The following is a 26,077-nucleotide window of genomic DNA, read 5'->3' on the forward strand; positions in this document are numbered from 1 at the left end:
AGGGACAGGAATTCATCCACCCACAAACTGGGATCTCTTACCCCCTTAAATTTTATTTGACCTGTGACTCTAGTTTTGTGATTTATGTTTTATGGTGCCCCTGTAAATTATTATATGTGGGTGAAACCACATGTGATTTCAAGTCCCGGTTCAATCAACATCGATTTTCCATACGGAAAAAACGTAAAGACCTGCCTGTCTCACAACACTTCGCGGCCATGGAACATGTTGAAGGAGATCTCAAGTTTATGATCCTGGATCATGTTCCGTTACCGCGGACTGGTGGTGACCGTATCAAAATGCTCAAAAAACGCGAGTCCGAATGGATTTTTAAGCTACAATCCATTCGTCCGATGGGCTTGAATGTAGAATACAGGCCATGGCTTTTCATATGATTCCCTTTGGCTTTGTCCTTGTCGGCTTAAGTGTTGAAAAAAATGTTTTCTTGTTTTTAATGAATATATTTGGATAATATATTTTTTTATTGTATCACTTTTCAGGACCTATTACTGGATGGGCTTAGCTCAGCGGGAGGCGTGATGCTTACTTTAAACGTGTGTGGCTTATTCCTGGATTACTGCTTATTGTACTGTTAATTACAGCTATATTTACTATTGTCACTTGCATACTTAGAAAGTTACTGTGCAGGATTCCCACCCGATAAGGGGTTAACTGTGACGAGCATAGTGGGAGGGTGATGGCTGCCGCTGTTTCACCTTCCCCCTTTTTTGTGCCCGTTTACGCCGGACGACAGCGCATCGCAAGATGGCATGTCGCCCGACCACATACCCTGGGTGTTCTATCCGTGTACTGCCACAGAATTTCTTGTTTTGTTGTTGGTTTTACCTTTACTTATGGCATTGTTATGTTACGTTGCCGCGTCACGTGACGCTTCACTAGGTGATCATGTGTTTGACCTACAGTGACGTCACGGACATGCGCAGTAGCAGTTCCGGGACGCCACTTCCATGCGGCGCATCACGCTACAGTTCATCCTCCCACCATCGAGCACGCCCCACTCCATGTTCGGTCCTGTCAACATCACATATTCACAGGTGATAATGATTTACTATTAATTGCCACTTTTGTATTTTTACTGTATTTATGACTAGTATGTATACCTGGAAGCCTTATGTACGCCGTTTTACGGCTTTGAGTTTAACTACCCTCCGGGCTTGTCACATTTGTATTTTTCTGTTATTTACTATATCTTCTGTATTTTGTATTTTTTATCGATTGCCACTTGTGTATGTTAATTGACTATGACTGCATAAAATGCTCACAGTTCCCACAATGCTGTATTGCTTGAGAATGGTCCCAGTAAGCGGACCGAAACGTTGCACAGGTGAATAAAGGGTCCCACTTTTTTCACCAAACGGATGTGCTGCGGTGTCTTTCTTTATTCTATATATATATATATATATATATATATAAAAGCTAAAGGACCCCTTAACCCCTTCAGGACCCTGCCATTTTTAACCTTAAGGACCAGGCCATTTTTTGCAAATCTGACATGTGTCACTTTATGTGGTGATAACTTTAAAACTTTATCCAAGCCATTCTGAGATTGTTTTCTCGTCACATATTGTACTTCATAACAGTGGTTAAATCGAGTCAAATATTTTTATTTATTTATAAAAAAATGGCAAATTTACCAAAAAATTTAACAAATTTCAAAATTTCCATTTCTCTACTTTTATAATAGATAGTAATACCTCCAAAAATAGATATTACTTTACATTCCCCATATGTCTAATTCATGTTTGGATCATTTTGTGAATGCCATTTTATTTTTTGGGGACTTTAGAAGGCTTAGTTTAGAAGCAAATATTTCCAAAACCCACTTTTTAAGGGCCAGTTCAGGTCTGAAGTCACTTTGTGAAGCTTACATAATAGAATCTGTTACGACACTCACCGCCAGGTAGATGAAGCCGCCGTTTAGTGAATAAGCCCCTTTCTCCAGAAATGCCCAAAAGCACAAGGTGTGCAATACTCAGAGACATGGCCAAGGTAAGAAAGGCTGAAAGACGACCACCACTGAACAAGACACACAAGCTGAAACGTCAAGACTGGGCCAAGAAATATCTCAAGACTGATTTTTCTAAGGTTTTATGGACTGATGAAATAAGAGTGAGTCTTGATGGGCCAGATGGATGGGCCCGTGGCTGGATTGGTAAAGGGCAGAGAGCTCCAGTCCGACTCAGACGCCAGCAAGGTGGAGGTGGAGTACTGGTTTGGGCTGGTATCATCAAAGATGAGCTTGTGGGGCCTTTTTGGGTTGAGGATGGAGTCAAGCTCAACTCCCAGTCCTACTGCCAGTTTCTGGAAGACACCTTCTTCAAGCAGTGGTACAGGAAGAAGTCTGCATCCTTCAAGAAAAACATGATTTTCATGCAGGACAATGCTCTATCACACGCGTCCAAGTACTCCACAGCGTGGCTGGCAAGAAAGGGTATAAAAGTAGAAAATCTAATGACATGGCCTCCTTGTTCACCTGATCTGAACCCCATTGAGAACCTGTGGTCCATCATCAAATGTGAGATTTACAAGGAGGGAAAACAGTACACCTCTCTGAACAGTGTCTGGGAGGCTGTGGTTGCTGCTGCACGCAATGTTGATGGTGAACAGATCAAAACACTGACAGAATCCATGGATGGCAGGCTTTTGAGTGTCCTTGTAAAGAAAGGTGGCTATATTGGTCACTGATTTGTTTTTGTTTTGTTTTTGAATGTCAGAAATGTATATTTGTGAATGTTGAGATGTTATATTGGTTTCACTGGTAAAAATAAACAATTGAAATGGGTATATGTGTTTGACCTACAGTGACGTCACGGACATGCGCAGTAGCAGTTCCGGGACGCCACTTCCATGCGGCGCATCACGCTACAGTTCATCCTCCCACCATCGAGCACGCCCCACTCCATGTTCGGTCCTGTCAACATCACATATTCACAGGTGATAATGATTTACTATTAATTGCCACTTTTGTATTTTTACTGTATTTATGACTAGTATGTATACCTGGAAGCCTTATGTACGCCGTTTTACGGCTTTGAGTTTAACTACCCTCCGGGCTTGTCACATTTGTATTTTTCTGTTATTTACTATATCTTCTGTATTTTGTATTTTTTATCGATTGCCACTTGTGTATGTTAATTGACTATGACTGCATAAAATGCTCACAGTTCCCACAATGCTGTATTGCTTGAGAATGGTCCCAGTAAGCGGACCGAAACGTTGCACAGGTGAATAAAGGGTCCCACTTTTTTCACCAAACGGATGTGCTGCGGTGTCTTTCTTTATTCTATATATATATATATATATATATATAAAAGCTAAAGGACCCCTTAACCCCTTCAGGACCCTGCCATTTTTAACCTTAAGGACCAGGCCATTTTTTGCAAATCTGACATGTGTCACTTTATGTGGTGATAACTTTAAAACTTTATCCAAGCCATTCTGAGATTGTTTTCTCGTCACATATTGTACTTCATAACAGTGGTTAAATCGAGTCAAATATTTTTATTTATTTATAAAAAAATGGCAAATTTACCAAAAAATTTAACAAATTTCAAAATTTCCATTTCTCTACTTTTATAATAGATAGTAATACCTCCAAAAATAGATATTACTTTACATTCCCCATATGTCTAATTCATGTTTGGATCATTTTGTGAATGCCATTTTATTTTTTGGGGACTTTAGAAGGCTTAGTTTAGAAGCAAATATTTCCAAAACCCACTTTTTAAGGGCCAGTTCAGGTCTGAAGTCACTTTGTGAAGCTTACATAATAGAATCTGTTACGACACTCACCGCCAGGTAGATGAAGCCGCCGTTTAGTGAATAAGCCCCTTTCTCCAGAAATGCAGTTTTTAATCCAGCCGATCGTCAAACTCCCGAATGGAGCATACGAAGTGGCAACTCCCGATCAGCAATTCAGTCGAACTCCTTCCACAGCTAGCAATATACGAAAGCGCTGTCCCAATAATAAATCCCTCCACAAACGAGACCAAGCTCCGTCTTGAAAGTCAAACAGGAATCAATTTTATTGAGGGCTACCCACCCGTATTTATGCAGGTCTCCATCTGGTGGACACGCCCCTAGGGGACCAGAATGGAGACTGACACAGGACAGACATGCAGCACTACAGAGACAATACATCCCCCACAATGCATCATGGTCTCCTCCTCTCTGCCCTGGAGACCCGAGGAGTAATCCCATTATCTCTCAAGACAGAGGGTAACCACAATACACATGTGGGGACAACAGAACAGACATCACCATTTAAACATACAATGTCACAACCCTTTTCAATACACAGACATTTAACATCCCAAAATGGCACGCATTAGACCAGGAGTTCAAGTTAGTTTAAGTCCTTTGTGAACAATGAGGCCATTTGGGTTAACTAGCAGCACACTCTTCTCCTGGGTGGCCGTCCGTTCAGTAGTTCCAATCGGTATTTGGGGAAACACACGAACAGGGGCATACGGGCAGGAAATCCAGCGAAATGAAGGCAAACAGACGAACCAGCAATATACACTGCGTGCAGAATTATTAGGCAAATGAGTATTTTGACCACATCATCCTCTTTATGCATGTTGTCTTACTCCAAACTGTATAGGCTCGAAAGCCTACTACCAATTAAGCATATTAGGTGATGTGCATCTCTGTAATGAGAAGGGGTGTGGTCTAATGACATCAACACCCTATATTAGGTGTGCATAATTATTAGGCAACTTCCTTTCCTTTGGCAAAATGGGTCAAAAGAAGGACTTGACAGGCTCAGAAAAGTCTAAAATAGTGAGATATCTTGCAGAGGGATGCAGCACTCCTAAAATTGCAAAGCTTCTGAAGCGTGATCATCGAACAATCAAGCGTTTCATTCAAAATAGTCAACAGGGTCGCAAGAAGCGTGTGGAAAAACCAAGGCGCAAAATAACTGCCCATGAACTGAGAAAAGTCAAGCGTGCAGCTGCCAAGATGCCACTTGCCACCAGTTTGGCCATATTTCAGAGCTGCAACATCACTGGAGTGCCCAAAAGCACAAGGTGTGCAATACTCAGAGACATGGCCAAGGTAAGAAAGGCTGAAAGACGACCACCACTGAACAAGACACACAAGCTGAAACGTCAAGACTGGGCCAAGAAATATCTCAAGACTGATTTTTCTAAGGTTTTATGGACTGATGAAATAAGAGTGAGTCTTGATGGGCCAGATGGATGGGCCCGTGGCTGGATTGGTAAAGGGCAGAGAGCTCCAGTCCGACTCAGACGCCAGCAAGGTGGAGGTGGAGTACTGGTTTGGGCTGGTATCATCAAAGATGAGCTTGTGGGGCCTTTTTGGGTTGAGGATGGAGTCAAGCTCAACTCCCAGTCCTACTGCCAGTTTCTGGAAGACACCTTCTTCAAGCAGTGGTACAGGAAGAAGTCTGCATCCTTCAAGAAAAACATGATTTTCATGCAGGACAATGCTCTATCACACGCGTCCAAGTACTCCACAGCGTGGCTGGCAAGAAAGGGTATAAAAGTAGAAAATCTAATGACATGGCCTCCTTGTTCACCTGATCTGAACCCCATTGAGAACCTGTGGTCCATCATCAAATGTGAGATTTACAAGGAGGGAAAACAGTACACCTCTCTGAACAGTGTCTGGGAGGCTGTGGTTGCTGCTGCACGCAATGTTGATGGTGAACAGATCAAAACACTGACAGAATCCATGGATGGCAGGCTTTTGAGTGTCCTTGTAAAGAAAGGTGGCTATATTGGTCACTGATTTGTTTTTGTTTTGTTTTTGAATGTCAGAAATGTATATTTGTGAATGTTGAGATGTTATATTGGTTTCACTGGTAAAAATAAATAATTGAAATGGGTATATATTTGTTTTTTGTTAAGTTGCCTAATAATTATGCACAGTAATAGTCACCTGCACACACAGATATCCCCCTAAAATAGCTAAAACAAAAAACAAACTAAAAACTACTTCCAAAAATATTCAGCTTTGATATTAATGAGTTTTTTGGGTTCATTGAGAACATGGTTGTTGTTCAATAATAAAATTAATCCTCAAAAATACAACTTGCCTAATAATTCTGCACTCCCTGTAGGCCTATACAGATGGATCTGTCACACGGCTCCCCCCTTGTGGGACACTCCGGCAGACCCGGCTTGACCCTTTAGCGGGTCAACTTGGGGATGACTGGACTAGGAGGTAGCAAGAACGTCGGTTTGCCGGGACAATCCATCTGCATTCCCATTCTGCTTACCGGGTCGGTAGCTGATGGTGAAGTTATACGGTTGTAAAGCTAAACTCCACCGCAGCAGTCTACCATTGTCTCCTGAGACCCGGTTAAGCCAGACAAGGGGATTGTGGTCCGTCACAAGGGAAAATTCCTGTCCATACAAATAAGGGCTTAACTTTTTCAATGCCCAGACCAGGGCCAAGCATTCCTTCTCCACTGCCGCATAACTCACTTCTCGGGGTAACAGCTTTCTACTGAGATATGCGACAGGGTGCTCTCCTCCATCTTCCCCGACCTGGCTCAGCACAGCCCCCAGTCCATACATGGAAGCATCTGTATGGACGAGAAAACGTTTGCTAGGGACTGGGGCAGCCAGGACAGGGGCATTTACAAGAGCCTGTTTGAGTGCTTGAAACGCAGCTTCACAAGCCGGAGACCACAGGACCTGCTTAGGGAGATTTTTCTTAGTCAGGTCAGTCAGGGGCTTAGCAATAGTGCTGTAGTCTGGGACAAAGCGTCTGTAATACCCTGCTGTCCCTAGGAAGGCTAATACCTGGGTCTTAGTGATAGGTGTGGGCCAGTTAGCTACTGCCTCTATCTTAGCCGGCTCCGGTCTCTGGCTCCCACACCCCACTCTGTGACCCAGGTATTGCACTTCAGCCATGCCTAGATGGCACTTCTCTGGCTTTAATGTCAGCCCGAATTTTGTCCAAAACTACCCCTACATGTACTAGGTGTTCCTCCCAGGACCCACTGTAGATCGCAATGTCATCCAGGTATGCACACGCAAATTCCTGGAATCCATCGAGAAGTCTATCCACTATACGCTGAAAGGTAGCCGGGGCATTCTTCATCCCAAATGGCATGACCTTAAATTGGTACAAGCCAAATGGGGTGACGAAGGCCGACTTGGGGATAGCATCCTCGGCCAGGGGAATCTGCCAATAGCCTTTACACAGGTCTATGGTGGTCAGATAGCGTCCCCTGGCAATACGATCTAATAATTCGTCTACCCGGGGCATCGGGTAGGCGTCAGTGGTGGTCCGCTCGTTGAGCCGCCTGTAGTCTACACAGAACCGCGTGGTCCCATCTTTCTTAGGCACCAGGACTACAGGCGAAGCCCAAGGACTATCGGAGTGTTCGATGACCCCAAGCTGGGTCATTTCCTGTATCTCCTTCCGCATTCCTTCTCGGACTGCTTCAGGGATACGGTAAGGGGGCTGTCGCAGGGGGTTCTGTCCAGGGGTCTCTACCTTATGTACAGTTAGGGTAGTGTAGCCAGGCTCTTGGGAGAATGTCGCCTGCTTCTCCCACAGAAGCTGTCTTGCCTGTCCCTTCTCTGTGGGGCTTAATCTATCCCCTAGCTGTACAAGACTAGTAAGGTCAGTCTGGGAGTCCCTCTCTAACAAATCGGGTAAGGGTAAACTCGCTGTATCGTCTGCAGCAGGGGCACATACTGCAGCGACATCCTCCGGTCTCTCCTGATACTCCTTTAGCATGTTCACATGAAAGGATCGCTGGATCCTCTCATCTGAACAGCTGGCTATGAGGTAGGTAGTATCACACACCTGAGCTACCACCTTATACGGGCCCTGCCAAGATGCTTGCATCTTGTTCGCCTTCACAGGTTTGAGCACTAGCACTTTCTGCCCAACCTGGAAGACTCGCTGCCGGGCACCCCGATCGTACCATCTCTTCTGTCTCCCCTGGGCCACCTGGAGATTCTCTCTTACCATCAGGGACAGTTTCTCCATGCGGTCCCGGAGTTCCAGGACATACGGTACTATGGGGGTCCCTTCCTGCTCTGTCTCCCCCTCCCAGTGGCCTCTAATGAGATCTAGGGGTCCGCGGACCCTCCTCCCATAGAGCAACTCAAAGGGGGGGGAACCCAGTAGATTCCTGGGGCACCTCTCTGTAAGAAAACAACAGATGAGGCAGGAATCGCTCGCAGTCTCTGCAAGTGTCAGAAAAGGTCCTCAACATCTGTTTGAGGGTGCCGTTAAATCGCTCGCAGAGGCCGTTAGTCTGTGGATGGTACGGGGAACTAAGTATCGGTTTAATGCCGCACACCCTCCACAGTTGCTGGGTGAGCACAGCGGTAAATTGGGTTCCCTGGTCAGAGAGAATCTCCTTAGGGAACCCGACCCTAGTAAAAATTCTAACCAGGGCATCAGCAACTGTCTCTGCCTCTATATTAGACAGCGCTACTGCCTCTGGATAGCGAGTGGCATAGTCCACCACGGTGAGAATATACTTCTTACCGGATGGACTAGCCCTGGCCAGTGGACCCACAATGTCAACGGCTATGCGGGCAAAGGGCTCCCCAATGATAGGCATAGACATAAGCCTAGCTCTTGGGTGGTCCCCCCGCTTTCCTACCCGTTGACAAGTGTCACACGTACTACAATATATCCGCACAGCCTGATTAAAATTTGGCCAAAAGAAGTTCTGCATGATCCTATAGGCTGTGCGGCGGGACCCTAGATGTCCGGCTAATGGAACATCATGCCCTATCCGCAGAATCTCCTGCCGGTATTTTGCGGGCACCACCAGCTGTCGATTCGGCGGATGGGCAACACTTTTCTGGGACGGTTTAGGGATCCTATATAACCTGTCCCCCACCCATTCATACCGCTCCCCATCTACTCCTACCTCTCCAGTATCTGCTCTGTCTCTATACTTCTGGAGAGTCGGATCTGCCTGAGTTTCCCTCCCAAACTCCTCTGGGGAATCCCAGCTAGCAAAGGTCTGTCCTAGGGTATCAGTCGGGGAATCGGGTCTTACCTGGGTCTCAGCAGCAGGTGGGCTGGTTCCAGCAGCACGGGTCTGGGCCCGGGTAGTCACTGGGTTGACATCAGCAGGTCCCATTGGAGCATAAGCAGAAACCAAAGGGGCCAGGTCATTCCCGAGCAAGACATCAGCAGGCAGGTCTTTCATAACCCCCACATTCACATGTCCAGAGCCCACTCCCCAATCCAAATGAACCCGGGCAACAGGTAGACGGAACACGGCGCCTCCTGCTACCCTCACTGCCACAGTATTTCCAGTGTGTTGGTGTTCCGAAACAAGGTTCTTTTGGAGCAGGGTCATAGTGGCTCCGGTGTCTCTCAGACCAGTGACCACTTTGCCATTTAGTCTAACGGTCTGCCTGTGCTGCTGCCGGTTATCCTGCTGGGCTGCTTGTACTGGATCCGCCTCATGTAGTATACCCCAAAATACCTCCTGCTCAAGACAGTGAGCGGAAGACTGGGGTGGCTGCTGATGTCCGCCGGCTGGTTTTCTCCATGACTGCGCTTGGTTGTTATTGTTCAATGGGCACTCCGGTCTCTTGTGCCCCAACTGTTTGCACCCATAGCACCGGATAGGCTGAGAGTAATCCCGGGCGTTGAACCGAGCTGGCTGAACATAATTGTTCGTTGGTGGTATTGTGGGGGTGCGTTGCGCTGGGGGGTGATACACAGTAGTGGTTAGAGGTGCTGCCGGTTTGTACTCCACTCGGGTAGGGACCTTGGCTGCTGTCTGGTCTAGCCTTCGTGCATTTGTGTATTCATCGGCCAGACGAGCAGCTTCAGGTAAGGTAGCGGGTTTGCGGTCCCTAACCCACTCTCTGACTCCTGCAGGTAACCGATCAAAGCAGTGCTCCAACAAAAATACTTGCAGCACCTCTTCCCCAGTTACCGCTTGACACCCTGCCATCCAGTGGGCTGCGGTGCGGTGTACCCTGCATGCCCACTCCACATAAGAATCGCCAGCCTGCTTGTTAGTGTCCCGGAATTGCCGCCGGTACGCCTCAGGGGTGACAGCGTATCTGGCCAAAAGGGCATCTTTTACTGCCCGGTAACTTGTAAGTTCCTCCTCTGGGATGGCCCGAAAAGCCTCACTGGCCCGGCCGGATAATTTCCCAGAGAGGATAGTGACCCATTCCTCTGTGGGTACCTGGTGTAAGGCACACTGCCTTTCAAAATCGGCCAGGAACCCGTCAATCTCTCCCTCCGTTTCCACAAAATGTCTAAATGCAGCAAAAGGTACCTTTCTCCTTCCATTATTATTATGGGGTACCTCTGCTGCTGCAGCTCCTCTTCCCTGGAGCGCCTGTTGTGCTGCTACTGCTGCTTGCACCTGGATCACAATATCTGCTGCAGGGTTGGGGCCAAGGTGTGCCAGCCTTATCTGGACTGCCCGGTTAAATTGTACCTCCTCGGGTGTTAAATCCAGTATGCCAGGCACATTAGCTCTCTCCGTTCCCTGTGCTGCATCCATCTCCAATAATATAGAAATAATCTTTCTCTTCTTGAGATTACTCGCTGATCGTCCTCTGCGTTCCAATATATCTTTAAGGGTAGCACGCCTTAATTCCTCATACTGCATTTCCACCCTGGGATTTGTAGCTGGCCTTCTGGGCGGTCGGATTCATCCCGTTGCTTGCCACCAATTGTTACGACACTCACCGCCAGGTAGATGAAGCCGCCGTTTAGTGAATAAGCCCCTTTCTCCAGAAATGCAGTTTTTAATCCAGCCGATCGTCAAACTCCCGAATGGAGCATACGAAGTGGCAACTCCCGATCAGCAATTCAGTCGAACTCCTTCCACAGCTAGCAATATACGAAAGCGCTGTCCCAATAATAAATCCCTCCACAAACGAGACCAAGCTCCGTCTTGAAAGTCAAACAGGAATCAATTTTATTGAGGGCTACCCACCCGTATTTATGCAGGTCTCCATCTGGTGGACACGCCCCTAGGGGACCAGAATGGAGACTGACACAGGACAGACATGCAGCACTACAGAGACAATACATCCCCCACAATGCATCATGGTCTCCTCCTCTCTGCCCTGGAGACCCGAGGAGTAATCCCATTATCTCTCAAGACAGAGGGTAACCACAATACACATGTGGGGACAACAGAACAGACATCACCATTTAACCACCTCAGCCCCCAGTGCTTAAACACCCTGAAAGACCAGGCCACTTTTTACACTTCTGACCTACACTACTTTCACCATTTATTGCTCGGTCATGCAACTTACCACCCAAATGAATTTTACCTCCTTTTCTTCTCACTAATAGAGCTTTCATTTGGTGGTATTTCATTGCTGCTGACATTTTTACTTTTTTTGTTATTAATCGAAATTTAACGATTTTTTTGCAAAAAAATGACATTTTTCACTTTCAGTTGTAAAATTTTGCAAAAAAAATGACATCCATATATAAATTTTGCTCTAAATTTATTGTTCTACATGTCTTTGATAAAAAAAAAATGTTTGGGTAAAAAAAAAATGGTTTGGGTAAAAGTTATAGCGTTTACAAACTATGGTACAAAAATGTGAATTTCCGCTTTTTGAAGCAGCTCTGACTTTCTGAGCACCTGTCATGTTTCCTGAGGTTCTACAATGCCCAGACAGTACAAACACCCCACAAATGACCCCATTTCGGAAAGTACACACCCTAAGGTATTCGCTGATGGGCATAGTGAGTTCATAGAACTTTTTATTTTTTGTCACAAGTTAGCGGAAAATGATGATTTTTTTTTTTTATTTTTTTTTTCTTACAAAGTCTCATATTCCACTAACTTGTGACAAAAAATAAAAACTTCCATGAACTCACTATGCCCATCACGAAATACCTTGGGGTCTCTTCTTTCCAAAATGGGGTCACTTGTGGGGTAGTTATACTGCCCTGGCATTCTAGGGGCCCAAATGTGTGGTGAGGAGTTTGAAATCAAATTCTGTAAAAACTGACCAGTGAAATCCGAAAGGTGCTCTTTGGAATGTGGGCCCCTTTGCCCACCTAGGCTGCAAAAAAGTGTCACACATCTGGTAACTCCGTATTCAGTAGAAGTTGGGGAATGTGTTTTGGGGTGTCATTTTACATATACCCATGCTGGGTGAGATAAATATCTTGGTCAAATGCCAACTTTGTATAAAAAAATGGGAAAAGTTGTCTTTTGCCAAGATATTTCTCTCACCCAGCATGGGTATATGTAAAAAGACACCCCAAAACACATTCCCCAACTTCTCCTGAATACGGAGATACCAGATGTGTGACACTTTTTTGCAGCCTAGGTGGGCAAAGGGGCCCATATTCCAAAGAGCACCTTTCGGATTTCACTCGTCATTTTTTACAGAATTTGATTTCAAACTCCTTACCACACATTTGGGCCCCTAGAATGCCAGGGCAGTATAACTACCCCACAAGTGACCCCATTTTGGAAAGAAGAGACCCCAAGGTATTCGCTGATGGGCATAGTGAGTTCATGGAAGTTTTTATTTTTTGTCACAAGTTAGTGGAATATGAGACTTTGTATGAAAAAAAATATATATATAAAAAAAATCATCATTTTCCACTAACTTGTGACAAAAAATAAAAAATTCTAGGAACTCGCCATGCCCCTCACGGAATACCTTGGGGTGTCTTCTTTCCAAAATGGGGTCACTTGTGGGGTAGTTATACTGCCCTGGCATTTTCCAGGGGCCCTAATGTGTGGTAAGTAGGTAAATGACCAGTGAAATCCAAAAGGTGCTCTTTGGAATATGGGCCCCTTTGCCCACCTAGGCTGCAAAAAAGTGCCACACATGTGGTATCTCCGTACTCAGGAGAAGTTGGGGAATGTGTTTTGGGGTGTCTTTTTACATATACCCATGCTGGGTGAGAGAAATATCTTGGCAAAAGACAACTTTTCCAATTTTTTTATACAAAGTTGGCATTTGACCAAGATATTTATCTCACCCAGCATGGGTATATGTAAAATGACACCCCAAAACACATTCCCCACCTTCTCCTGAGTACGGAGATACCAGATGTGTGACACTTTTTTGCAGCCTAGGTGGGCAAAGGGGCCCATATTCCAAAGAGCACCTTTCGGATTTCACTCGTCATTTTTTACAGAATTTGATTTCAAACTCCTTACCACACATTTGGGCCCCTAAAATACCAGGGCATTATACCTACCCCACAAGTGACCCCATTTTGGAAAGAATAGACCCCAAGGTATTCGCTGATGGGCATAGTGAGTTCATGGAAGTTTTTATTTTTTGTCACAAGTTAGTGGAATATGAGACTTTGTATGAAAAAAAAAAAAAAAAAAAAATCATCATTTTCCACTAACTTGTGACAAAAAATAAAAAATTCTAGGAACTCGCCATGCCCCTCACGGAATACCTTGGGGTGTCTTCTTTCCAAAATGGGGTCACTTGTGGGGTAGTTATACTGCCCTGGCATTTTCCAGGGGCCCTAATGTGTGGTAAGTAGGTAAATGACCAGTGAAATCCGAAAGGTGCTCTTTGGAATATGGGCCCCTTTGCCCACCTAGGCTGCAAAAAAGTGTCACACATCTGGTATCTCCGTACTCGGGAGAAGTTGGGGAATGTGTTTTGGGGTGTCTTTTTACATATACCCATGCTGGGTGAGAGAAATATCTTGGCAAAAGACAACTTTTCCCATTTTTTTTATACAAAGTTGGCATTTGACCAAGATATTTATCTCACCCAGCATGGGTATATGTAAAATGACACCCCAAAACACATTCCCCAACTTCTCCTGAGTACGGCGATACCAGATGTGTGACACTTTTTTGCAGCCTAGATGCGCAAAGGGGCCCAAATTCCTTTTAGGAGGGCATTTTTAGACATTTGGATACCAGACTTCTTCTCACGCTTTGGGGCCCCTAGAATGCCAGGGCAGTATAAATACCCCACATGTGACCCCATTTTGGAAAGAAGACACCCCAAGGTATTCAATGAGGGGCATGGCGAGTTCATAGAAATTTTTTTTTTTTGGCACAAGTTAGCGGAAATTGATATTTTTTATTTTTTTCTCACAAAGTCTCCCGTTCCGCTAACTTGGGACAAAAATTTCAATCTTTCATGGACTCAATATGCCCCTCACGGAATACCTGGGGGTGTCTTCTTTCCGAAATGGGGTCACATGTGGGGTATTTATACTGCCCTGGCATTCTAGGGGCCCTAAAGCGTGAGAAGAAGTCTGGAATATAAATGTCTAAAAAATTTTACGCATTTGGATTCCGTGAGGGGTATGGTGAGTTCATGTGAGATTTAATTTTTTGTCACAAGTTAGTGGAATATGAGACTTTGTAAGAAAAAAAAAAAATAATTCCGCTAACTTGGGCCAAAAAAATGTCTGAATGGAGCCTTACAGGGGGGTGATCAATGACAGGGGGGTTGATCAATGACAGGGGGTTGATCAATGACAGGGGGGTGATCAATGACAGGGGGGTGATCAATGACAGGGGGGTGATCAGGGAGTCTATATGGGGTGATAACCACAGTCATTGATCACGCCCGTGTAAGGCTTCATTCAGACGTCCGGATGCGTTTTGCGGATCCGATCCATCTATCAGTGGATCCGTAAAAATCATGCGGACGTCTGAATGGAGCTTTACAGGGGGGTGATCAATGACAGGGGGGTAATCAATGACAGGGGGGTGATCAGGGAGTCTATATGGGGTGATCACCACAGTCATTGATCATGCCCCTGTAAGGCTTCATTCAGACGTCCGGATGCGTTTTGCGGATCCGATCCATCTATCAGTGGATCCGTAAAAATCATGCGGACGTCTGAATGGAGCTTTACAGGGGGGTAATCAATGACAGGGGGGTGATCAGGGAGTCTATATGGGGTGATAACCACAGTCATTGATCATGCCCCTGTAAGGCTTCATTCAGACGTCCGGATGCGTTTTGCGGATCCGATCCATCTATCAGTGGATCCGTAAAAATCATGCGGACGTCTGAATGGAGCTTTACAGGGGGGTAATCAATGACAGGGGGGTGATCAATGACAGGGGGGTGATCAGGGAGTCTATATGGGGTGATAACCACAGTCATTGATCATGCCCCTGTAAGGCTTCATTCAGACGTCCGGATGCGTTTTGCGGATCCGATCCATCTATCAGTGGATCCGTAAAAATCATGCGGACATCTGAATGGAGCTTTACAGGGGGGTGATCAGGGAGTCTATATGGGGTGATCACCACAGTCATTGATCATGCCCCTGTAAGGCTTCATTCAGACGTCCGGATGCGTTTTGCGGATCCGATCCATCTATCAGTGGATCCGTAAAAATCATGCGGACGTCTGAATGGAGCTTTACAGGGGGGTAATCAATGACAGGGGGGTGATCAATGACAGGGGGGTGATCAGGGAGTCTATATGGGGTGATAACCACAGTCATTGATCACGCCCCTGTAAGGCTTCATTTAGACGTCCGGATGCGTTTTGCGGATCCGATCCATCTATCAGTGGATCCGTAAAAATCATGCGGACATCTGAATGGAGCTTTACAGGGGGTTGATCAATGACAGGGGGGTAATAAATGACAGGGGGGTGATCAGGGAGTCTATATGGGGTGATCAGGGGTGATCAGGGGCTAATAAGGGGTTAATAAGTGACGGGGGGGGGGGTGTAGTGTAGTGTAGTGGTGCTTGGTGGGACTTTACTGAGCTACCTGTGTCCTCTGGTGGTCGATCCAAACAAATGGGACCACCAGAGGACCAGGTAGCAGGTATATTAGACGCTGTTATCAAAACAGCGTCTAATATACCTGTTAGGGGTTAAAAAAAACACATCTCCAGCCTGCCAGCGAACGATCGCCGCTGGCAGGCTGGAGATCAACTCTCTTACCTTCCGTTCCTGTGAGCGCGCGCGCCTGTGTGCGCGCGTTCACAGGAAATCTCGCGTCTCGCGAGAGGACGCGCCGGCGCGTCCAGGAGGAATGAATCAACCACCTCCAGGACGCGTCTGTGCGTACAGCGGTCCGGAGGTGGTTAAACATACAATGTCACAACCCTTTTCAATACACAGACATTTAACATCCCAAAATGGCACGCATTAGACCAGGAGTTCAAGTTAGTTTAAGTCCTTTGTGAACAATGAGGCCATTTGGGTTAACTAGCAGCACACTCTTCTCCTGGGTGGCCGTCCGTTCAGTAGTTCCAATCGGTATTTGGGGAAACACACGAACAGGGGCATACGGGCAGGAAATCCAGCGAAATGAAGGCAAACAGACGAACCAGCAATATAGGCCTATACAGATGGATCTGTCACAGAAACCACCCAAAAATGACCCCATTTTAGAAACTACACCCCTCAAGGTATTTAAAACTGATTTACAAACTTTGTTAACCCTTTAGGTGTTCAACAAGAATTAATGGAAAATAGAGATAAAGTTTTAAAATTTCACTTTTTTGGCGCATTTCCCATTTGAATAATTTTTTTTTCAGTTACAAAGCAAGGGTTAACAGCCAAACAAAACTCAATATTTATTGCCCTGATTCTGTCGTTTACAGAAACACCCCATATGTGGTCGTAAACTGCTGTATGGGTACACAGTATTGCGTAGAGGGAAAGGAACACCATACGGTTTTTGGAAGGCAGATTTTGCTAAACAGTTTTTTTGACACTATGTCCCATTTGAAGCCCCCCTGATGCACCCCTAGAGTAGAAACTCCAAAAAAGTGACCCCATTTTGGAAACTAGGGATAAGGTGGCAGTTTTGTTGGTACTATATTAGGGTACATATGATTTTTGGTTGCTCTATATTACACTTTTTGTGAGGCAAGGTAACAAGAAATAGCTGTTTTGGCACCGTTTATATTTTTAGTTATTTACAAAATTCATCTGACAGGTTAGATCATTATAGAGCAGGTTGTTACGGACGTGACAATACCAAATATGACTACTTTTTTGGGTTGTTTGTTTCAGTTTTACATAACAAAGCATTTTTTAAAAAAAATATTTTTTGGTGTTTCCACATTCTGAAAGCCGTAGTTTTATGTATTTTTTGGGCGACTGTCTTGTGTAGGGGCTCATTTTTTCCAGAATGAGATGACGGTTTGATTGGTACTAATATAGGGTGCATATGACTTTTTGATCGCTTGCCATTACACTTTTTGTAATGTAAGGTGATAAAAAATGGCTTTTTTTACACAGTTTTTATTATTTATTTTTTTACAATATTCACCTCAGGGGTTAGGTCATGTGATATTTTTATAGAGCAGATTATTATGGACGCGGCGATACCTAATATGTCTACTTTTTTTTTATTTATGTAAGTTTGCAAGAATAATTTCATTTTTGAAACAAAAAAAATCATGTTTTAGTGTCTCCATAGTCTGAGAGCCATATTTTTTTCAGTTTTTCGGTGATTGTCTTAGGTAGGGTATGATTTTTGCGGGATGAGATGACGGTTTGATTGGCACTATTTTGGGGTGTGTGTGTGACTTTTTGATCGCTTGCTATTACACTTTTTGTGATGTTAGTTATTTTTTTTTACAGTATTCACCTGAGGGGTTAGGTCATGTGATATTTTTATAGAGCAGGTTGTATGGACGCGGCAATACCTAATACATATACTTTTTTTTATTTACTTAAGTTTTACACAATAACAGCAAACAAAAAAAAAACTATGTTTTAGTGTCTCCATATTCTGAGCCATAGTCTTTTTTATTTTTTGGGCGATTGTCTTAGGTAGGGGCTCATTTTTTGTGGGATGAGGTGACGGTTAGATTGGTACTATATTTGGGGGTATACACCTTTTTGATCACTTGGTGTTGCACTTTTAGTGATGTAAGGTGACCAAAAAATGTTTTTTTAGCACAGTTTTTATTTTATTTTTTGACAGTGTTCACCTGAGGGGTTAGGTCATGTGTTAGATTTATAGAGCTGGTCGATACTGAAGCCTAATATGTGTACTTTTCTTTTTTCCCCTATTTTTTACAAATTTTTTCCCTTTATTTTGGCAAAAGGATATTATTTTTTTACTTGAAACTTAAATTTTGTTGGGGGGGAAAACTTTATTTTTTTTTTTTTACTTTATTTTTTGTCCCACTCTGGAACTTCCACTTTTGGGGGTCTGATCCCCTTTACAATGCATTCTAATACTTCTGTATTGGAATGCATTGGCTATAAGTGTAATACAGTGTGTATTACACATACAGCTTCCTGCCTGTAAGATCCAGGGGGCTGGATCTCACAGGCTCTCCCCCGGAAGGCAGCCCCGATACCTAAGGAAGGCATTGCGCTGCCTTCTATGCCATCGGATCCCCGTCACAGCAGCACGGGGACCCGATGGCAGCTCCGATACGCGTGAGGACATCGCATGTGCCGCGGTCAGCGTTGACTGTGGCACATCAAGGGTTAATCAAGGGTTAATGATTTCACCAATGTCGGCGCATGCAGCAGGGGTCCGGCTATCAGTGACTGCCAGAATCCTGACGCTGATCGGGCGGGCGCAGCTCCTTAAGTCACTGGCATCTGTGCCGTACATGTACGGCGCGGGTCCTCTACGGGTTAATCTATTTCATTTAATGTTTGTGTGTGTCGTTAAAAGATATCAACACTATCCACTATAACAATGACATCTATAGCACCCCGCCCCCAAAACAGTGACCTCCACTGTCCCCCACCCCTTAACACTGCCCCCCACAGTGCACCGTCCTTAAAATTGGACCTCCACAGCAGCCAACCCCTTAACTTTGACCTTTACAGCAGCCTTCCCCCTTAATAGTGGCCTTTACTCGATCGGGGGTGTGTCCTTTTGAACAGCTCATTTTAAGATAGCAGCACTGTTCTGTCTGACTGTGAGCTGCAGGGAGAAAGTCACCTTCCATCCCACCCCTGCAGCTGACCGAAGTTGATTTTTACCTTAATTTTTTCAATCCCCGTCGGCTCAGGAGTGGGAGGGGGCGTGACTTAACGAGGCCTGGGCGTGGCTTATCGGGACCTAGAAGTTGATTTTTAACTTTATTTTTTCAATCTCAGCCAGCTGAGGAATGTGAGGGGGCGTGGCCTAATTGGATAGGGGTGTGTACTTTTGAACAGCTCACTCTAAGACAGCAGCACTGTGCTGTCTGAGTGTAAGCTGCAGGGAGAAAGTCACCCTCCCTCCCACCCCTGCAGTTGACAGAAGTTAAATTTTACCTTCATTTTTTCAATCCCCGTAGGCTCAGGAGTGAGAGGGGCGTGGCTTAGCGGGACCTGGGGGTGGGGTTTTACATCTTTTGAGGGTGGACACATTGTGGCAGGGGGCATGTTCGGGCGCCTTCCTGCAAGAGTGACGCCCCTCTGGGCACCTTACTGGCTCAGTTGCATACCAAATAAACTGGATTTTCAGAGGATAAAAACATCTATTGCTGGAACAAAGGCACATCTGGAAATAAGGTAATAAGTGCTATTAGGCTATGGCTTTACTTCAATAGCGATTATCCTGGTGACAGGTTTCCTTTAAAAGGAACCTGTCAACTTTATGCTGCCCATACTCACGGCAGAGTAAATTAGAGACAGGTGAGTTGATTTCAGCCGTCTGTCATTTATAAGTTAAAAGTAAGTTGTTGCTGAGATCCAACATCACAATCATTGCAGACTGGGCCTGGAAAAGAGTCACGGACACCTGAGAAGAGTCCTGGTTATTCATGAATTCCTGCTCTCCTGCCCACCTGCTGATGACTGACAGGCTTCTACCTAGTTTTCTCCCTTTCTCTCTAGGAGAGAACTGCCAATCATCAGCAGATGGGTAAGAGAGCAGGAGATTATGAATAACCATAACTCTTCTCAGGTAGATTTGACTGCAATGATTATGATTCTGGTTCTCAGCAACCACTTACTTTTAGCTCATGAGTGACACTGCTGAAATCAGCATTTCTGTCACTAATTTATGCTGCCGTCAGTGAGGTCAGCATATAGTTGATGACAGGTTCCCTTTAAAGCTCTCCTACAGTAGTGAACATAAATGGCTGGGTTGTTATGGAAACCTGGAGTAAAACTGTGTATGTGGAGACTGGAGGACCTGCGAGCTTCTATTGGCTGATAAGGGTCATGTGACCAAGTTTCTATTGGCTAATGCATTTTTGGGGAATATCTCAGGAACGGTACGTCTTAGAGAACTGAGACCCGGTCTAAAACCTTCCCGGACACCTGATGTACCTGTGTGCCAAATTTCATGATTGTAAATGCGACGGTGCGGATTCCTTTAGCGGACACACACACACACACACACACATACACTCAGCTAAATCTGTCACCACACATACATCCACAGTAATCCAAGTCAAGTGTCATATGTGTTCTGTTATCCTAATTGTAATGTGTCCCCCCCCCATTGCTGATTAGTGCCTGCATTTCTGAGAAATTGTTGTCTTTTTGATATGTAAATTAGCTGTTTGAGTGACAGGTCCATGCAGGGGAAATGTAACCTTTCCTGGCTTTATGCTCTCATGCGTGTGCCAGTGCTTTGGGCACATGTGCAGTACAGCCCTGATGCTTACCAGGGCTTAAGTTGTCTGTACTAGGAAGCCCTGGTAAGCATCATGGCTGTACTGCACGTGAGACGATTGTAGAAGTGCCGATGCCCACGAGAACACAGGGCCAGGCAAAATCACAGCTTTCCTGCCTGGCCCTGTTACTCAAAGCTGGTAAGTATGGGACTGGATGTGATAAAGAGTGGACTTTTTTTTGTCCAACGCGTTGCAATGGTGATGCCCTTGTTGCACCAAACTGATTTGGATATCAAAAAATCACTGATTTCTTAGGAATGCAAGTACTGATCGGTATGGGGGGAAAAGTATCAGAATCAGGAGGCCAGAGCACAACTGACATTTCACTTGGATTAATATGGAGGTATGTGGTGAATGATTCCCTTTAAAGGAGTTGTTTTTCAAGTGGATCGCCTATCCTCAGGATAGTCCATAACTAGCTGATGGCAAGGGTCTGACAGCCTGCACCCCGACTGCCACTACATTGTTGCTGGTGCCATGTAGCTCTGGTGCTGACTTCCGTCGATGATGCTACACAGACCAGATAATTGGCAGCGTGCGGGGAGTCGCATCCTCACTGATCAACTAGTGATGGCATATACTGGGAACGTTGAAAAACCCTAGAAACCCCTTTCAGCATCTCCTACAGCATGGGTCCTTTTAATTAGCTGGCTCTCCATTACTGTCTGTAACAGTAATGTGATTCACTGAAAACCATTGGAAGGCCTCACTGAGGGATCATATTACACAGTACAGGTGGACAGTTTGAGGGAGTGAGGATGGGGAAAGGTACAGTGGGTTCCCTGCACACACATGAACACATAGAGACTCTTGCGAAACAGATCATCTTTCAGAAGGCATCAGCCTACTGTATATCACACCAGAGCTTGAATGAGCACAGAATTTCCTTTTTTTGCCATAAAATATTATTTATAATGTCTGAGACACTCTGTTGCTGTGTATTTGTGTATGTCTGTAAGATGGGGATTATGCCGAAAGGCTGCCAGCTGTCATTTCTCATGGGTGAGAAAATAAGTTGTCATAGTATTGAGGGTTAGAGGATACAAGTCAGGAACCTCCGCTAGCCCATTAGAAGCAGGCACAGAAATGTGGGCAGGGGTGGGGGAGGAACTAGTGATCCTGAATGTAGGAGGAGATTTTAGCAGAGAGCACAGATGCCTTCATTAGTTAAGCTCAGAAAAAAATTGACAATTAGAGATGGAGTCAGAAGAGAGAAAACAAAAATAGTATCATACGACTGAGGCTCCCACATTTTTATTTACCTTTGGCCTCATGCACACGACCGTAGTTATGGTCTGCATCCGAGCCGCGTTTTTTGCGGCTCGGATGCGGACCCATTAACTTCAATGGGGCCGCAAAAGATGCGGACAGCACTCCGTGTGCTGTCCGCATCCGTTGCTCCGTTCCGAGGCCCCGCAAAAAAAATATAGCATGTCCTATTCTTGGCCGTTTTGCGGACAAGAATAGGCATGTCTACAATGGGCCACCTGTTCCGTTCCGCAAATTGCAGAAGGCACACGGGCGGCTTCCGTTTTTTGCGGATCTGCGGTTTGTGGACCGCAAATAACAGCACGGTCGTGTGCATGAGGCCTTTAGAGTATGCACCAGGAAAACTCCCAGTACATATGAAGGACAAATCCAGATGCCCCCATACACTCCATACAAGCCAACATAGTGTCCTTTTGACACACTTGCCAAGTATGTGTGGGCATCCTTTTTCTTTACCGTATAGATGAGCATAGTCTGATGGTATACAAAGGGAGATATATGCCACTGCAATCTTATTCAATAGTATAGGTATACAGCCTTTCGTTGGGGGTGTATGTAGGAGAAGACTACATATCTCTGAGGGGAGGAAAAAATGAGGTGTGAGCCTTACACTGTCAGAAATACTAATATTGTCATTACTGAATTACATACACAATAGCTTATTTGAAAAAATTACTTGCCAAGAATAAAAAAATTGCAAATTTCCTCTTTTTCCAAAAAGAAAAGAAAACATAGCCTCTTATGTCACCAAATGTAAGGTAACCATCCTATAACTCTATGCTCAACATTTTAAACAGACCTTGAAGCATAACTTGGATAATAAGTAAGCCAGTATCTCATTAGTACAGAGTTTAGAGCTGGCCTAACTAGGTGAGGGACCTTGGTCAGGATCTGAGGGGTCCTAGTTCTCCATATGGAGAGCATCTAATAGGTGTAAGAAGTCTTATAGACCAGGCAATGCTTCTCTGGGTTTCTGGGAAAATATGCAAATTAATTATCTTTCAAAAAAGAAAGCTGTGTCTTTTATGCTACCAGGATTACGCATTATTCAAGTTATGCTTCAAGGCCTGTTTGAAGCTTTGCCTTATAAGACAGCTACCTTACATCTGGTGACATTAGAGGCTCAGCTGTTTTTTCTTTTTAGAAAAAAAGCAAATTTACATATTTTTCCCAGAAACCTAGAGGATCATTGCCTGGTCTATAAGACTTCTTACACCTAGTATCCATTGCCAAGGATACAGACAATAAATTCAAGAATGATCAGACAATAATAACATTAGCAAAAAAACATATATTTACCTATGGAGGTCCACCACTGTGCCGTAATGGGGATTTCCATATTAACTACAGAAAGAAAAATTTAAAATAAATTGCACAGCTTGGGTTTCACACTTTACCGTTCAGACTTTTAATTAACGGGTGCATTCAAGTATAAAGTCAGCTGTAAAGTGGGAATTGAAATTTTAACTTGTCTTAGGCTCTATTGGCTTATAGTTACATTTATTAACTAGAGCATGAAATGTGTTCATTAGGAACATCTCACCGGTAATATTCAATGAACCTCTAAACTTCAGCATGTGCTAGCTTTTCTCTATAGTATGTGACATTTTGCAACAGTTTACTATAAATTTACAGTGTATATGTAGCACGGTGGCTCAATGGTTAGCACTGGTGCCTTGCAGCACTGGGATCCAAGGTTTGAATCTGACCAAGGACAACATCTGCATGGAGTTTGTATGTTCTTCCTGTGTTTGTGTGGGTTTACTCTGGGTACTCTGGTTTCCTCCCACACTCGAAAGACATACTGATAGGGAACTTAGATTGTGAGCCCCATTGGGAACAGCTTGATGCTAATGTCTGTAAAGCGCTGCAGAAAATGTCAACGCGAATAAAATAAATTATTATGTAATTGGCAGATTCTCTCAACAAATTTCTGCAACTAAATGTAGAAATGATTAGATAGGATAAGCATGTTTTAAAAAACATCCAGACCATGGGTGGACATACTACATGTTCAATCTGTACAGCTGCAGGGGGAACCAGAAGGTAGGGGGGCGCAATGCAATGCAACCTTAAATGGGTTGTCCAAGATCAGGAATTAAAAATTGATGATCTATCCTCAGGATAGGTCACCAATATCTGATTGGTGGAGACCAGTTTTTGGCAAGATGCAAGTTGCTCGAGCAAGTGCTGCATCCCATTCCTTGGTCTGTGACATCACATCCATCAGTTACTGTACATAACCTTTCTGCAGATCAGTGCCATTCAAGTGAATAGGAGTGAACCGTGTTGTGCTTGGCATACTATGAAGTCACAGTGCTCATCTGAGTGCTTCAGCCACTTCAAACAGCTGATTGGCAGGGGTTCTGGGAGTCAGACCTCTACTGATCTGATATTGATTACTTATCCTGTGGATAGGTCATCAACTTTAAAGATTGTTACAAACCCCTTAAAGGTAGCTTTTTATGATCCATTAAATTCCATGTAAGTACTTGAGATAATGAAATTCATGACTCTCAATTACTGTTTAATAGTTAGAAGTACGTAAAAGGAGTGCTCCATCATAAGCTGCAATTTTTGCACAGGGGCCTTCAGCTGTCTGCGTCCACCACTGTACAGTATGGTCAGAAGAGGTCAAGTAGAGACTTATCTCCTATACAAATGTGACAATAATGTTATCAGTTTATGTTCCCCCCACCCTATAAGGCATATACTGTAGCTCTAGAGTGCTCATTGCATCAGATGCTTCAGGTGTATACAGTATACAGAGTTCAGCCTGTTCCAAGATGTTTGGTAAAACAGTCAACACATTTAAACCACAACATTGCGCTAGACAACAATTATAGAATGGCGTCCTTAGGAGTGGAAAATTTGTTCAGGGGTTTACAATAGATTTTTGTACTGTGCTGTCTCCCCCCCTCCTTCCTTCACCAACGTACGGTATGAAGAAATTCCTGATTGCAATTGGCATTCACAAATCATCAAGGTACGGCTGCACGTTCAGGTTTCCGGATGTGGTTTTTAGAAGCCAAACAAGAGGAGAAGTCATATCTGTTCTATATACTTTTTCCCCTTTTATCATCCACACCTGTTTTTGGCGCCCAAAACTGCATCAGGAAACCTGACCATGTGGCCGTACCCTTAGATTTTTCGTTTTCTTCCCTTTTGCAATATCTGAAACATATCATGTGAAGAAAGTTGATTTCTTATTCTATCATTTTGAATATATCAGTCTGAATGCGTTACTTTATCGATGACTTTAGTATTTTTGTAAATGCCAGTATGACTTACCCAGTGAAACCACAGTGATATGAATCACAGTTACTGTGCAACCATAGTCCCAAATCCATTCCTCCACAACCAAAACAAATAGGATGCTGCTCACCAGAAATGTGGCTTCCAGAGAAATCAAGTTTGCTACATTAGAAAGAAAAATAATTATATAAAAAAATTTGAGATACCGTATTTTTTGCCCTATAAGACGCACTTCCTCCCTCAAAAAAAGTGGGAGGAAAATGGCAGTGCGTCTTATGGGGCGAAGGCTGCCATTTTTACACTGATACACCGCCGACCCCAAGCTGCACAGCGTGGCCGGCGTGTGTATCAGCGAGGAGGGAGGAGGGGCTGGGGGCCGGCCTTTAGTTTATTAATGGCAGCGGGGCCCAGTGCAGTCACTGTATTCTATTGCACTGGGCCCCGCTCACTGTACTAATGGTATCTGTAACTGCAGGCAGGCAATGGTTAACTATACATATGTTCGATCCAGCACTGAGCAGCCTGTACTTACGATCATAGCAGGCTGGATGCTGGAGGCAGGAGGCTGGGCGAGCGGGCGGGCACTGGCAGCGTAACTTCCTACGTCACGTGCCCGCTCCGCCCACTTTATGAATGAAGCAGGCGGCGCAGGCACGTGACATAGGAAGTTACGCTGCCAGTGCCCGCCCGCCCAGCCTCCTGCCTCCAGCATCCAGCCTGCTATGATCGTAAGTACAGGCTGCTCAGTGCTGGATCGAACATATGTATAGTTAACCATTGCCTGCCTGCAGTTACAGATACCATTAGTACAGTGAGCGGGGCCCAGTGCAATGGAATACAATGACTGCACTGGGCCCCCGCTGCCATTTAAAAACTAGTGTAGATGCCAGCCCCCACCCCCTGTATTGGGGATCATTCACAGTGACTGACACTGTTATGGGGGGGATCTGTGGATGTCAAATAGCATAAGATTCTATTTATCTGTCATCCACAGATCCCCCATTTCAGTGTCATGCCATCCACAGA

At 44.7% G+C, this 26,077-nt stretch overlaps 1 protein-coding gene across 1 annotated transcript in view; it reads right to left on the minus strand.

The window, feature by feature from the left end:
* The window catches only part of TMEM244 (transmembrane protein 244), a 67,893-nt gene that overhangs the window by 23,017 nt on the left and 18,799 nt on the right, over nucleotides 1-26,077 (minus strand). The window contains exons 4-5 of the mRNA XM_040426978.1: nucleotides 25,088-25,213; nucleotides 23,096-23,140 (exon numbers count right to left, since the gene is read on the minus strand). Coding sequence (XP_040282912.1) covers nucleotides 23,096-23,140; nucleotides 25,088-25,213 — 171 coding nt within the window. The remainder of the gene's footprint in view (nucleotides 1-23,095; nucleotides 23,141-25,087; nucleotides 25,214-26,077) is intronic.

The sequence above is a fragment of the Bufo bufo genome, chromosome 4 (genome assembly GCF_905171765.1).
Source record: "Bufo bufo chromosome 4, aBufBuf1.1, whole genome shotgun sequence".
NCBI lineage: Eukaryota > Metazoa > Chordata > Amphibia > Anura > Bufonidae > Bufo > Bufo bufo.